At 40.1% G+C, this 14,057-nt stretch overlaps 1 protein-coding gene across 8 annotated transcripts in view; it reads right to left on the bottom strand.

Moving 5' to 3' along the window:
• Nucleotides 1-10,598, bottom strand: part of TSPAN12 (tetraspanin 12) — a 105,822-nt gene extending 95,224 nt beyond the window's left edge. For 4 of the 8 annotated variants that reach the window (XM_050785097.1, XM_050785094.1, XM_050785098.1 and 1 more), the window contains exons 1-2: nucleotides 10,017-10,548; nucleotides 8,885-9,020 (exon numbers count right to left, since the gene is read on the bottom strand). In XM_050785097.1, coding sequence (XP_050641054.1) covers nucleotides 8,885-8,950 — 66 coding nt within the window. In that variant the 5' untranslated portion in view covers nucleotides 8,951-9,020; nucleotides 10,017-10,548. Of the gene's footprint in view, nucleotides 1-8,884; nucleotides 9,021-9,244; nucleotides 9,402-10,016 lie in introns of those variants that run through there. The other 4 variants (XM_050785093.1, XM_050785090.1, XM_050785092.1 and 1 more) reach the window with 4 other exon arrangements.
• Between the last annotated feature and the right edge of the window lie 3,459 nt (nucleotides 10,599-14,057).

Here is a 14,057-nt window from a genome sequence, read left to right as displayed (position 1 = left end):
TTCGGTTACTTTTATAGAACATAGATCAAATTCTTCTGCTTATAGCTACCCTTTATGGTTCTTCTTCAACTACCATTTATTTAATCTTCCCTCAACTCCCTCGGAGAGAACAAAGTTTAAACTCTTGAGCAGGGCACACCAGGCCCTTTTCAGCTACCCCTTAACCTTTTTCTTAAACCATGCTTCCTGCCAGCTCTTTCCTACACACATTCTATATATGGAAAACAACGAAACTGCTTGCACATCTCCAAAATGCGCCATATGCACCTCCCATTGCCTATCCATCTTCACTCCTGCAGTGCATTCTGCCTGGAATACCATCCTGCCCCAGCTTTCCTGTTCTCATGTGCTGAGCAACATCTACTTCTCCTTCAAGGCCAGCTTGAACATCAACTAGAGTGTAAAGATTTTCTCCCAACTGCTGCCTTACCTACAGATCTTTTCCCTCTTAATGCTCTTTGGACAGACCTTATAAAGCAGTTATCCTACTGTTCTTGTTTCTGTCCATCCATCTCATCCCAGCAGAGGGCACAGAACATTGCTTATCTCCCCATCACGTAGAAAAGTACCAGGCTCAGTAGTGATGCCTAATATATGTTAGGTGAGCGAATGAGAAAATAATTAAATTAAAGGGAGATGGTTTCATCCTGCTAGATAAGCTGTTAGAGATTTTTAAACAAATTAGAAGATGCTGTAATAAGAACTGAGCTTTCTATCACTGGAAGTTTTCCAGGAGAAAGATGGTTTCTAAAAAACAAAGTCAAAGATTTATATATCAGATTAGAAGCTGGCTAAAGTGTTCTCAAAAGTTCTTTAAACTAAAACTTTGCATTATATTCTGTTCCAATGTTTTCCTCACAGGAGTATACCCGAACATTTCAGCTGTGCACAGAACATTAGTCAAAATAAATAATAACACCAAGCCTTATTCTATAGTAAACAAGCAACCCTGGGAATAAAGCGGCTTTTTCTCAAGGAATTGATTCCAGAAACATTAAATGTCTGAGAGCAGTTTCATCCTCAACGAGTGAGGCTTTACTCACTGGGTTCGAGAAAATAACAATAAAAACAAATATAGTGCATGCCTATAGCAAGAAACTGAAATAAAACGAGACTAGGTCAACTCAAAACTAAACCTGATATTAAACCTAGAAGCGCAACTTATGAGGGGGATTCAGGACTCCTTGCTAATCATGTTATTTTCTGCTAATTTTCCAAATTAACTATGAAAATAATCCTTCAAATGCCACTCACATTGGCTAAATTATTAGGAACATTATAGTTATCATATGTAGCTAGGCTTTATAGCTCGTTACGTTTTCTCCAGTATTGCAACATGTCACTTGAAGCTCAAGGAGATATTTTAAAACTAAATGAAGTGTTACTTGATAGAAACATATTTAATATATTATTTGGCAGGACATTTGTCACAATCTCTCTTGCAAAATACTTAGAAAATGCTAGCTTTCAACAAATATTTAGAAACATAAAATTTGCAGTGCTGAGGATATGGTCTGCTTTTGTTTGAATATAATTATATAAAAAAAACTCTTGAATCAAGTTGTTTTCTGAATCAGAATTGTATGTGTATGCGCATTTCCTCAGTGTATTATGGAATGTGTACCTATAATTTCCATAAAATAGTAAGGTCACAGTCGAGAAACAGTCTTTTCTATCTTTCGACTGTCTGCCATCTGTTACATATAGTCCCACATAAGATGACAGTGACACAAATAATTTCTGTTCAAGGATGACGGCTGTCTAAAACCACCTACCTAAACTTTTCATGTCAAACCTGTTAGCAAAGAGAAGAACGTAAAAGAGAGACCTGAATCTCAGTTATAGCTTTGTGTATATAGAAAAGGACTTTGACAAATAATTCAAATTTTCATAATTTTTATTGGCTGACCTTGAAAATGGAAAAAGTAGACCAGAAGCTTTCCTTCTTTAAAAAAAAGGATTTAAATTTTGGGGGTGTTTTTTTTCTGTCTCCCAGGCATGATCATAGCTCATTGCACCTGGAACTCCTGGGCTCAATTGATCCTCCTGCCTTGGTCTCCCAAGCGCTGAGGTTACAGGCATGAGCCACCACACTTAGCCTTTAAATTGCTATTTGTTAAAACGTAAAAGTAAGATCAAGCCTTGATTATTTGGAGGCTGGTCGCACAAGGTGAGTCACACGTGTGTTTCATGTTGCCAGGCCTGCTCCCTTCTGCCTTTTTGTGAGTCTGTGCCTTCTCAGCTTCCCTCTACCAGGGGATGGGCAGAAGGAAAGAGAGCAAACAGGTAACACTATTTGCTAAAGCTGTGAAAGAATAGGCCACGTAAATGATGGCTGAAATACCATCTGGAGATTACTGGTGGGTATCACTTCAGAATGAACATCAATGAATTAGAGCTGAATAAATCAATAGCACCCTGGAGCTGTTCTGACCGATAGTTTTTCTAGACCATCATGTTTTCCTATAGATAGGGTGACCATGCATCCTGATCTGACCAGAAGAGATCCACTATAAGCCTCTGTTGTTTGGTCATAACTGTTAACAGAAATATCCCCTTTTCTTCAGTCTCTACATTGTCCTGGTTTCCATGATAAAGTATATGATTACCCTATAGTCACTACAGGGAAAAGAAGAGTAAAATGCCTCATTCTACAGGCTAGTTTCTGTGCAGTCTAACTGCAGTAAACTCCACTTCCCTCACACCCCAGCTCAGGATTATTCCCTGAGTGGAATCAATGAGGGAGGAGCCTATTGCTCAGTACGCAGCAGAATGTGCTGTGAAGAATCTTCCATGTACTTCTCAAAAAACATTCCTTAAGACGCATGCAGCGGCTCAAGTCTTTGCTCAGCTGAGCCACAATGTATATATAAAAAAGTAGATCAGCTTTACTCTGAGACTAAAAGACTTTTTTTTTTTTTTTTTTTTTTTTTGAGACGAAGTCTCACTTTGCTGCCCAGACTAGAGTGAAGTGATGGGATCTTGGCTCACTGCAACCTCCACCTCCCAGGTTCAAGCATTTCTTCTGCCTCAGTTCCCCTAGTAGCTAGGATGGCAGCTGCACGCCACCATGCCCAGCTAATTTTTGTATTTTTAGTAGAGACGGGGTTTCGCCATTTTGGCCAGGCTGGTCTGGAACTCCTGACCTCAGGTGATCCACCAGCCTGGGCCTCCCAAAGTGCTGGGATTACAGGCAGGAGCCACCATGTCCGGCTGACTAAAGGATTTTTTATGGTTAAAATTTATTTTAAAAGACCACAAATACTTGCTGGAGGGCTTTCCACTATTCCTTAGGAAGAGTTCAAAAATACTTGAATACCGTTCATAGCATAAAGCTGAGGACACCAATTTAAGATGTAGTATTTCAATATGATTCATAAATGTCCTCCCTGTGAATTCAAACTTCTACTTGCCAAGAATCTAACTCTTCAGATTCTGTATGGATCAAACACCTAAGGTTCACTACGGATGGCCAGAGAAAAAGAAACAGAGCACTGAGCCTCCTGTCTTTTCATCTGCCGCGCATATATCCCAAAAGCATAAACTAATTTCCTGTCTACTTTTTTAGACTTTCTTTTATAAGTTACTTTTCATATTTAATCAGGGTAGTTCTTCTCTATTGCTATTATCTTTAGTAATGGTAAGTAAAAAACAATGGCTCTTATATAATGGTGAGATATGGGAGTTTATATTACACATTTAGAAAATTAGAAACAAATATATATTTGATGAATTTTAAGTTTTCGCCAATGTCAGAAATTTTCAAGGAGAACCATATTTATCCATATTTGTAATAATAGAAAACTACCATCTAAGACAGACAAATGACTAAAAAGCTAAGAAGCTGTCTTTAAAATGGTGGAAAGCTCTCATTTCTTTAAATAATACGCCATTTAAATTTTACTAGTAGCAAAAGCGTATAAATGAAGTAAAGGTAACCCACGTCCTTACTCCACCATGGAGAGAAGGCGAATCATGGTCTCAAAAGAACCCTCGGGCAGTTCACCTACCCACACCATCTCCTATGAGCTCCTTCCCATCCTGAATTCACAAAACTCGTGACAAACCTAGAAGGCCCAATACTTTTGTGCCGACTCCAGTACAACAGTACTAGAATCTGGCTTCTTCATCATGTGGAAAAGACACTGAACAGATGACAAATCAAGGTGACTGGATCCATATAATAAACAGACTGTAGAGCATGTGTGATCTCGAATGTGCTGTGGACTGTTTCTTCTAAGACACATTTATGGCTTACACTTAAAAACACATCTATGCCTTACATTTTTAAAAAAATACTCAATATATACTTTTTAACTTAAAAAAAAAACACAAAAAACTCTCAGTTTGATTTTTGACTCTCAGAACAGGAAAACAAAATTGAATGGGTTCCCAATGTTTTTGTGATTAAGATTTATTTTTCTTTTCCCTAAAATCCTAGTGGGGTAGAAAAGATAAGAAGGTACCAATATAGTAAAAATAGATTTAAAAAACTAAGACTACTTAAAATGCCAGTGCAGAGTAAAAGCCTATAGCTTTTGACCTCATGGGTAATGGGGACAAGGTTATCAATCTTGCAAACCCAGAGGGAGGAACAATCTCCCTCTTCATAGTCAGAATGTGAAGTCTGGTTTAAGAAGTGGGGTTCATATGCCACACTGATGTGTTCTACTTGTAATTCCAATGAGAACTAAAAGCTAGTATTAAAGCCTTGCTCCTCAGGGTGCGACGCTCAGAGCAGCAGCATTGGCATCACAGAGGAGTTTGTTACAAATGCACTCTCAGGTAGAACTCAGGACACACTAAATCCAAATCTGCATTTTAACAAGATCTCCAGGTGATGTGCATGCACTCTGAGGTTTTAGAAGCACTGTTCCAGAGAATTTGGAATGAGCAGGTGGACAGCTAATCCCTTCCTTCTGAGGATGTTTACTTGACTTCTTTCATGCAAATAAATCCACCACTGTTTCCAGCAATTTAACTTCTACTACACTTGGATAAAAAACAAAACTGGACTTTCAATTCCTGTTCTGCTACTTACTAGCAAGTTATTGAATTACTCTGAGTACCAGTTGCTTTACCCAAAAAAAGAGAGAGAGAGAGACAGACTAAGAAAACTATTTTATGGGTCTATTATGAGAACTAGATGAGAGTAATGTTAAGAATGGCCAGGAATGTCTCCAGCACAGGCTGAAAATGGCTTCTGACTTGGTAATGGTAGGATCTGCAAACATTGCCTTAACACTGAAAAAGTAAAATGAGTATCCCTAAAATTAGCCTATTATACATTTCATACTATTCTAACAAAAATCCCAACAGATTTTTTTTTTTTTTTTTTTTTTTTGGAGACAGTGTCACTGTCATCAGCCTGTAGCGCAGTGGGGCAATCTTAGCTCACTGCAACATCCGCCTCCCGGCTTCAAGTGATTCTCCTACTTCAGTCTCCCGAGTAGCTGGGATTACAGGTGCCACCATGCCCAGCTAATTTTTGTATTTTTAGTAGAGACAGGGTTTCACCATGTTGGCCAGAATGGTCTCAGTCTCTTGACCTTGTGAACCGCCCACCTTGGCCTCCCAAAGTGCTGAGATTACAGGTGTGAGCCACCGTGCCCAGCCCCAACAGATATTTTTAATTGGATAAAATAATCTTAAAGAACATTTTTAAAAAGAAATCTTAACAAAGTCAAGAAATGAAGGCATATATATACACATATATTTATATTTATACATATATTTATATTCATTTTTATACATAATATATTTATATTTATACATATAAAATCCTGTAGAAAATTATATTACAGGCCGGGCACAGTGGCTCACACCTGTAATCCCAGCACTTTGGGAGGCCGAGGCAGGTGGATCATGAGGTCAGGAGTTCGAGATTAGCCTGGCCAATATGGTGAAACCCCATCTCTACTAAAAAATACAAAAATTAGCCAGGCATGGTGGTATGCACCTGTAGTCCCAGCTATTCCAGGAGGCCGAGGCAGGAGAATCGCTTGAACCCGGGAGGCGGAGGTTGCAGTGAGCTGAGATTGCGCCACTGGACTCCAGCCTGGTGACAGAGTGAGACTCCGTCTCAAAAAAAATAAATAAATAAAAGAATATTATATTACAAAGAATATAGAAAACTTTAACTATTGTATAGAAACAGATAACATAAATGAAATTAACACTTAAAATATAGGGCAAACCTAAATGATAAATATGAAATAGTTAATGAATATGAAATGAAATGATATATGTGAAAAACATATATAAAATGATGCTCATGCTCACTGGTAGTGGGGTAGGTACAAAATAAAGTAACAATGAGATAATACTTTAAATGTTTCAGATTGGCAAAAATTTAGAAGTGCGATGTTACCAACAAGATAGCAACAAATATTTTTGTACATATAATGGGGTAATTACTGCTTTTATTTTTAGGGAACAGATTCCCAGAACAAGATTGCTGGATCAAAGGAATTGCAGTAGTGGTAGCAATAGTAGCAGTATTAATCATAACAATAACAATTACTATGATTAGTACCATAATGATAGTAGCAGTCCACCTCCTGGTAATCTGCTAGAACATCATCATTATTGTAGTAGTTATAGTAATAACTGCAATACTGTTATTGCATAGATAGCACTTATTATGTGCCACTGTTCTCAGTGCTTTATATATGTTAACTCTAATCCTCCTCACAACAACTCTAAAAAATAGGTAACTATGATTCCTATTTTACAGGCTAGGAAACAGACAGTAAATGTGCCTGGCAAACATAGTGAGAAGCAGTAGCTATTTTGTATGTTAGTTAGATAGGTTGGCTACTTTTGTTTTTGTTATCATCACATATATTTTTACATAGCAATTCCACTCCTATGACTCTAATTCAAATGAGAAACTAATTTAACAACAAAAAAATCAAGGATTTACATGTATAGTAGTGTGTATCTGTCATGGACAGGTATGAGTAAATCTATCTTTGTATGAAACAAAATACAGAAAAATGTACACAAGATGCTTAACCTGGACTATTTTGTTGAAGCGTAGGTGATACTAGGAGAAGAGGAGGGCTGGAGAAAGAGGGAAGCAATCCAAATAAGTCAATAAATCGGAACACACTCACACACACACTGCACACAAAGATAGAAAGTTAGAAGGTTTAAGTACAGGGTAATAACAAAGAAATAATGTTTACATTCTCTGGGGACACAAAGAGCCCTGGAAGAGTTTCAGGAATAGGTGCTTCTTTGCAAAGTTCATTTCCAAGAGGAGTGATACTTTTGTTGAATGATTTGGTTCTTTTTTTTCCCACACAATATAAAGTATTAAGAAATTTTTCAAAGCTTGATTCTTTATCGAACAATAACAACAACAACAATCTTAGTAATTCTAAGGTTCAAAACTCAGTAAGGGTCAAGTTAAAGACACTGTCTAGGGGCAAGAAAGCTGAGTTCTGTTCCTGGCACTGCCACCATTGGACAATTTGATCTTTGGCAAGTCACTTAATCTGCACTTAATTTCCTCACTTACAAAGGAAGGAAGTTCAACCAGGCCATCTTTAAAGCTCCTTTTAGAAGTGGAATGTGATGATTCTATAATTAAAAAGCACAATGTAGAAAAGTGAAAAACTAGTAAATAGGAGTGATAAGTATCAAACATTTTGAAGAAATGGAGTTTAAAATCTTAAGAACTTGTAATGATCCAGGTAATTTAATGATTCACTTAAAAATTGAACTTTTAAGAAGTATAAACTACAATAAGATCAACTTGTGATTTTACATTTCCAAATGGTGAATTTAACTACCCAATGCTTTAATTTTGAGAAATTAATGCTTTAATGTTGAGAAAAGGAATGCTATTTTAGATATTTTCAGATTACTCACTTAAGTAAGACTTAATTTGTCCTTTAAAATGGGGCCATCTATAAGGTGCAGCTCAACCAAAATGTCATCTTCTAGAGACTACATGTAATAGCCCTATGACAAAAAGGCTGGGCAATGCCAGCCAGTCAGCATGCCAGCCAGTCAGCCACATAATATTGCACAATAAAATTTGTAACAGAAAATTTTGGATAAAATTGTTAATAGAACACAAAAAATGGAAATAACAATTTGCTTAAGAATGGCAGCCTCCTGAAGCAACATTCACAGTTTAAATTGTTGTATTTTCCTAAGTTTTATAAGTAATAATATGATTATTAATCATACTCTATGAAAATTTAAAGCATAAAAAGTTATTAACTCATAGGGCATAAAGATTTCCATGAGCTTGTTACATTTTATGTATTTTTATTTCCTTAAATGGTTATGGGATTTTCCAAAAGCATACACACAATTCCTTAAACTTTGCCAACTTAGAATTAGTTACATAAAAATCACCCTTCAGACCGTATGGAATCCCCTAGACAAATCTACTCAGCCTTTTTATGATAGGTTATCTGGGTGTGAATTCCTTGCCCACCCCCCCCCCAAAAAAATATTAAGACTTGGCCCAACTAGATTTTACAGGCGACAGAAATGTAAAGAAACAATTTCTGGCTTGCACAGTTATCTAAAATTCCCGCAAACAAGCGGCTCCGTAAGTAGTATGTCATAATTTTCTTATCTACGAGTACAAGCACGTGCATTTATTTATATCCCTAGATTAACTTCAAGTCTAATTTTACTGCCAGTAGTGTCCAGGGGTGGATTTCTTTGTTCTAATTACAAATGGAACTTGAGCTAGATCAAAGGCATTTTAAGAAGGTCAAATTTTACTTCTCTGAAAAATAGAGGGTGTTATCCCATGTAATTAATTAATGCTTAGCCATGCCCTTTGGCGCATTATCCGGTGGCTGCAGAAAACCAGAGCCAGCCGTCCCCACCTGTTGGTGTAGTGAAACTTACTTACCCAAAAGAGCAGATTGAGGGCGTAGAGCAGGCAGCGCAGACACTTCACCGAATCTTCTCTGGCCATTGTGAGCCCCGTAAGGGAGAAGCCCCATCCTTTCACCACATCCTACTCCCAAGGGCAGAACGACAGCGATCTGCAGGGGGCGGGGGAGAGAGAACAGGGGACATCTCACCATCACGCTCCCCACTGCCTGCCCGTCCCTCCTCCGCCTGCCCGTCCCTCCTCCGCCAGCCCTCAGCAGGGTCCAGAGGGTCTCGAAGCCCAGTGCATTCGAGACATCGCCTCATCAAAACTCATTTGTTAAAGTCATAATAGTAACTAAACTCCCAAAAGTTCCAAACCGGCTTCAGATAACACCTGCTGGGAAAAGAAAAGAGCAACTATCCGGATGAATGAAGTCGCACAGTAAACTCGCGTTCTCAGGGAACACGCGACCGGGCCCTGTGTATTCTGATGAGACGCTCTTGAAAATCTCCCTCACGACGCCCCTCCTCGGGGACCGCGCTGCTCGGAACTGTCCTGAAGGTTAGAAAACACACTGCCCCCTACCCCGGACACGTCACAGGCGCCACCGGCAAGCCCGAGAGCATGAGCACCCTTCCAGTTAGGACAGTTCCTGGGCACTCCAACTCAGCACCCCTCTACCCTGCCCCGCAGCTCGGGTGTGAATGCAAGGGACTGGGGGGTGGGGGGAGGGTTCGGGGGGCGCAGCGCGGAGCTGGGATTCCGCCCGGCGACTAGGGTTTCTCTGGGAGAACGTGAGAAATGATGTTTTCGGCCCCAGAGTGATGGATTAGCCTGGGACAGGGGGCGGGGGGCGGGGAGGGGGCGCGGGGGAATTAGGGCCCGTGCAGCTGTGCAGACGCCGGGTTAGTCATTCAAACCCCCTTCCCCCGCCCCGGCCGCTCCGGCGACCCCTTGCTCAAAGTCGCCCGCCGAGCACAAAGCGAGCGCGGCCACCGACCCAGCCATCGCGTCCGCGCGCCCCCGGCAGGGCGCGAGGGGAAGCGCCGGCGGCAGGGAGCCCCAGAGCCAGCCTTTAAGTAGTTTAGCACACAGCGCGGAGGGCAGCCGCCGGCGGGCTGGCGGGACAGCGGGCAGGAAAGGCGACAGACGCGCGGCCACTTACCGTAGGCGCTGGGCCCCGTGCCCCACGCCTGCCGGGGTATAGTCGGGGGCGCACGGCGGGGGCTCATCGGAGCAGGGACCTTCTTCGCGGAGAACTGGAGGGCTTCATTGGCTTCAGCTGGAGACGCTTCTTTCTCTTCCTCTCCCCCCCGCCGCCGCCGTCGCCGCCTCCTGGGAAAAAGAAAAAAAAAAAAAAGTCCTGGGCAGCAGTTGCTGGAAAGTCTCTGCTAAGCCACCTCCCAGCGCCGCTGTCCCTCCCAAGTCCTCTCGGAGTCCGGACGAGGCAGCGGCGGCAGTCAGGGCCAGCTGCACAAACTCTCAGCGCATGCTCGAGCCGCTGTTTGCCGGGGTTGGGTCCTAGTGGGTGTTTCTTGTCCCTCTCACCCAGCGAGAGTCCCCAAAGGGACGCTTCACCTCTGCAGGATAGGGTCCAGAAGATAATGCCTAGGAACTTGGGAGAAGTCCGTGCAGTAAATCCCTTTAAAATGGTGGTGTCGAAGGAATGGAGGCTGGGTTGTAAGCACAGAGAAACAGGCTTTTATTATATGAAAATATTTGTGTTTGAGAAGGGGGGTGAAGGGGTGGCCCAACCCTATTCCTGCAATGAGAAACCAGTTTTCACAACCTTTATGGAGCCACCTCCTGTGATTTGTTATTAACATGGTGCCCTGTGATCCTTCTTATTGCTCTGTTGCCCTCCCTGATTAAAAAAAAAAAAAAAAAAAAGTTCTTTCCCACTTTCACACTGCACTAATAGCATTTACGGAAACATCAGAGTAATCATGTCCAGTCTGAAATGCAGAAGAGGAGGAAAGAACATTTTTAACTCTTAGAAGTAACTCAAGCTTTCCAAAATTTCTCACGATAAGATTGTATTGAATTTTAACTGGGTGATTTATTTTGAAATGTGTACATAGTAGTGGATCTTTGGAATATCTAATTTTTTTAAACTAGAAATTCACGAAGTATTGCACAACAAGAGACCATCCTTCCAAAAGAATCTTCCCTTTTAGAAGTTAGAAGTTTCACACTAAATAAAATGCCACTGGATCATATCCTCCACATAAAATGTGGATGTGTTATGCCTCACAATACTGCTCATTTCTAGGATTACTTTTGTGGACACTGCGTGGCAAATAAAACTTCACCAACAAATATGAATTACCTGGAATACGAGCAACAGCTTTGAGAAAACCTAATAACTAGAGTCCTTAAATTTCCTTGCAGAAAAAAAAAAAAAGAAAAGAAAATTGGAATCCTATGTCCATGACTACCTGTCTAGAGTCAGTTGCTGCATGACTGGAGTGACGATAAGACACGCAGTCTCATATGGAAAGAAGCAAAGTCAAGGCCAAAAGACAACATGGTTGTCCTGGGTTAGGCAAGGAAAATTATTGGTAAGCAAGTCACTAAGTAGTACGTAAGACAGCAGCCCAAAAGAGTATAAAGAAGTATAGCCATGCACACACACACACAAAAAAAACACCAAGAAAAGTGTCCAATTATCCACCAGATGACTCCAACTCTGATAATGAAGCAGCTTCTAGAATCTTGGGGAAGAGTAAAGAAACCCACTTTTATCCTGTGCCAGCTTCTTCTCAAATTAGGGTGCATGCCTATTTTAAGGAATGGCCTGCTGAAACAACCAGCCATCCAAATGCTGTTGGTGCCACACATTCCCCAGAGATGTATAAACATCCCCGCATTGAGAGGAGTCCATGACTGCTATTAAAACTAAGAAAAAGAGTGCCAACAATTCCCATGTGTCAAAGCCTCTTCTACTTCTAGAAAGTAGTTAAGTGCCCTTTCCTTAATCCATAAACCTTTAAGGGTCAACTGCCTTAAAGCAATAAAATACTAGAGGAAGTTACCTTAGAAGTATGTATGTCCTCTTCTTCCTAGCAAACAAGGAATATAGATCCAAGAGAAATTAAAGTAGTTGCTCAATGTCACATCTATAGTCCAACCCAGATTCCAAAGTAAAATCCAGAATAATGGCTCTCTAACTAGCACACTAGTTTAGTGGTTCTCAAAATTGTTGTACACAAGAATCACTTGGAGAGCTTTGAAACAACCCTAATTCTCTGGCATACCCGATACCACTTAAATCAGAATCTCTGCAGATGAGGCCTAGACATACAGGTTTTTCAAAGCTCCCAAGGTAATTCTAGTCTGCAGCAAAGTTTGAAAACCACTGCAACTAGGACTTTACAGCTGTCTAAAAACTAGCAAAAGGGTCTCTTTAGATTTTGTTGGATCAAATCCCTCTCCTGTGAGTCAATAAATTGGGTTTATTATCCCCATTTTACAAGTTAAGAAGAAAGCAGAGCTGTAGTTACTGCTCTAATATTCCTGATAAATGGTCATCAGAGACAGTGAATCAACATTTCAGTAGAGGAGACCTCACCACATTTGAGACATTGCAGTAATGGGCAGTTTTGATTGCTTAAACTTGACCATACCACCTTTTAACTTCTACCCTTCAACCTTAGTTCCACCCTTGGAGTCCATAGCATGAGCAAGCCTTCTTCCCATGTGACAGCCCTTCAACTACTTGAAGGCAGCTGTTCTCTCCCTCTCCAATTCTTCTCTTCCCCGGAATTATGGAAGCACGGTAAGACCTGGCATCGCAGCTGTCATTCTGAGGGTTCTATATTTTTCTCTGGGAGATCTGGTTTTTTTGTGTGTGAACAAAAGGAGGATAGAAGTATCATAATATGGACATAAAAATTTGAATGTGTAATAACATATTAGGAAAATTGTGTGGTCTATTTAGTGCCCATTAGTCAGGAACCCAATTCTGTGGCCAGGTGTGCTCCATTAAGTATTGTTTCAGTGGTGTTACCTACTGTGCCTCATGCTGAAGATACTAAGACAAGTTCTTACCCTCCAAGAAAAGGCAAAACTGTCCTTTCCTATTATATAATAATAACAACAATAATAATAACATCAAAAATAATAAAATAAGCATTTACAAGGAATCACATACATGTCAGTCCCAGTGTCAGGAGTAAAACTCAGTTATTCATTAAGAGAATACAAGTTCCTCACTCCATAAGGCACCCTGTTTGTCCATATCTTATTCTGTTCATTCTGCTCAAGTTGTGGAGAGAAAAAGGATAACACAGGAGTCTGGATGTATCAGTTGCTATTCTTTCTTAGTACAAGACCCTCACAAGTACTCCTAAGCCAGTTCTTTACAATTAATATGGGATAGACACCTAATGTGTTTTGAACAAATTATATATGTCTGACATAATAGATGCTTCTCACAATTGATCTTATTAATTCCTCATAACCATATGTTGAGATACTTGAAATCAATTCAGATAGCTGATTTTTACCAGACCCACACAGGTAGTAAACAAAGAAGCTGAGATTCTAAGATCTGTCTGATTCTTTCCACTGTTAATCTGCATTACAATAACAGTTCAAATCTGGTTGGACAAGACTTAAGAGGAAAATTTTCGAGCTTTTTAAAATTAGTTTTCGAGACTATGAGGCTGAATTTCAAATATATGTACTTAAACTGTGACTGATAAACCTACTTTCACCTCACTTCTAAAAGAGTATACAGACCTAATAAGACCTGAGAAAATCGTTTCATTACTGAATTAAGTAGACTGCTCTCTACTGTGAGGTTAGGGTTGCCAGATAAACTACAAGACACCTCATTAGATTTAAATTTCAGATAAACAACAATTTTTTTTTTTTTGGTATAGGCATGTCCCAAATGTTGCCTGGGACAAACATTACATTGGACATACATATACTAAAAAATTATTCAATGTCTACCTGAAATTCAAATTTAATTGCAAATCCTACATTTTTATTAGTTGAATCTGGCCTCCCTATGCAAACTAGCAAATGCACTCAAAGAGCCACAAAAACAAATACGTTTCACATAAGAATGAGTCCAGAAATAGTGATTCATCTGCCCAGTAATGATATCAAGGAATCAGTTATTTTTCCTCCTTACTCTCCTGACACACACAGTGAGTCATCATACTGTCCTTAACTACCTCCTCTCATGGTCACAAGA

Source organism: Macaca thibetana, chromosome 3, assembly GCF_024542745.1.
Source record: "Macaca thibetana thibetana isolate TM-01 chromosome 3, ASM2454274v1, whole genome shotgun sequence".
NCBI lineage: Eukaryota > Metazoa > Chordata > Mammalia > Primates > Cercopithecidae > Macaca > Macaca thibetana.
This window is presented reverse-complemented; position numbering and strand designations above follow the sequence as displayed.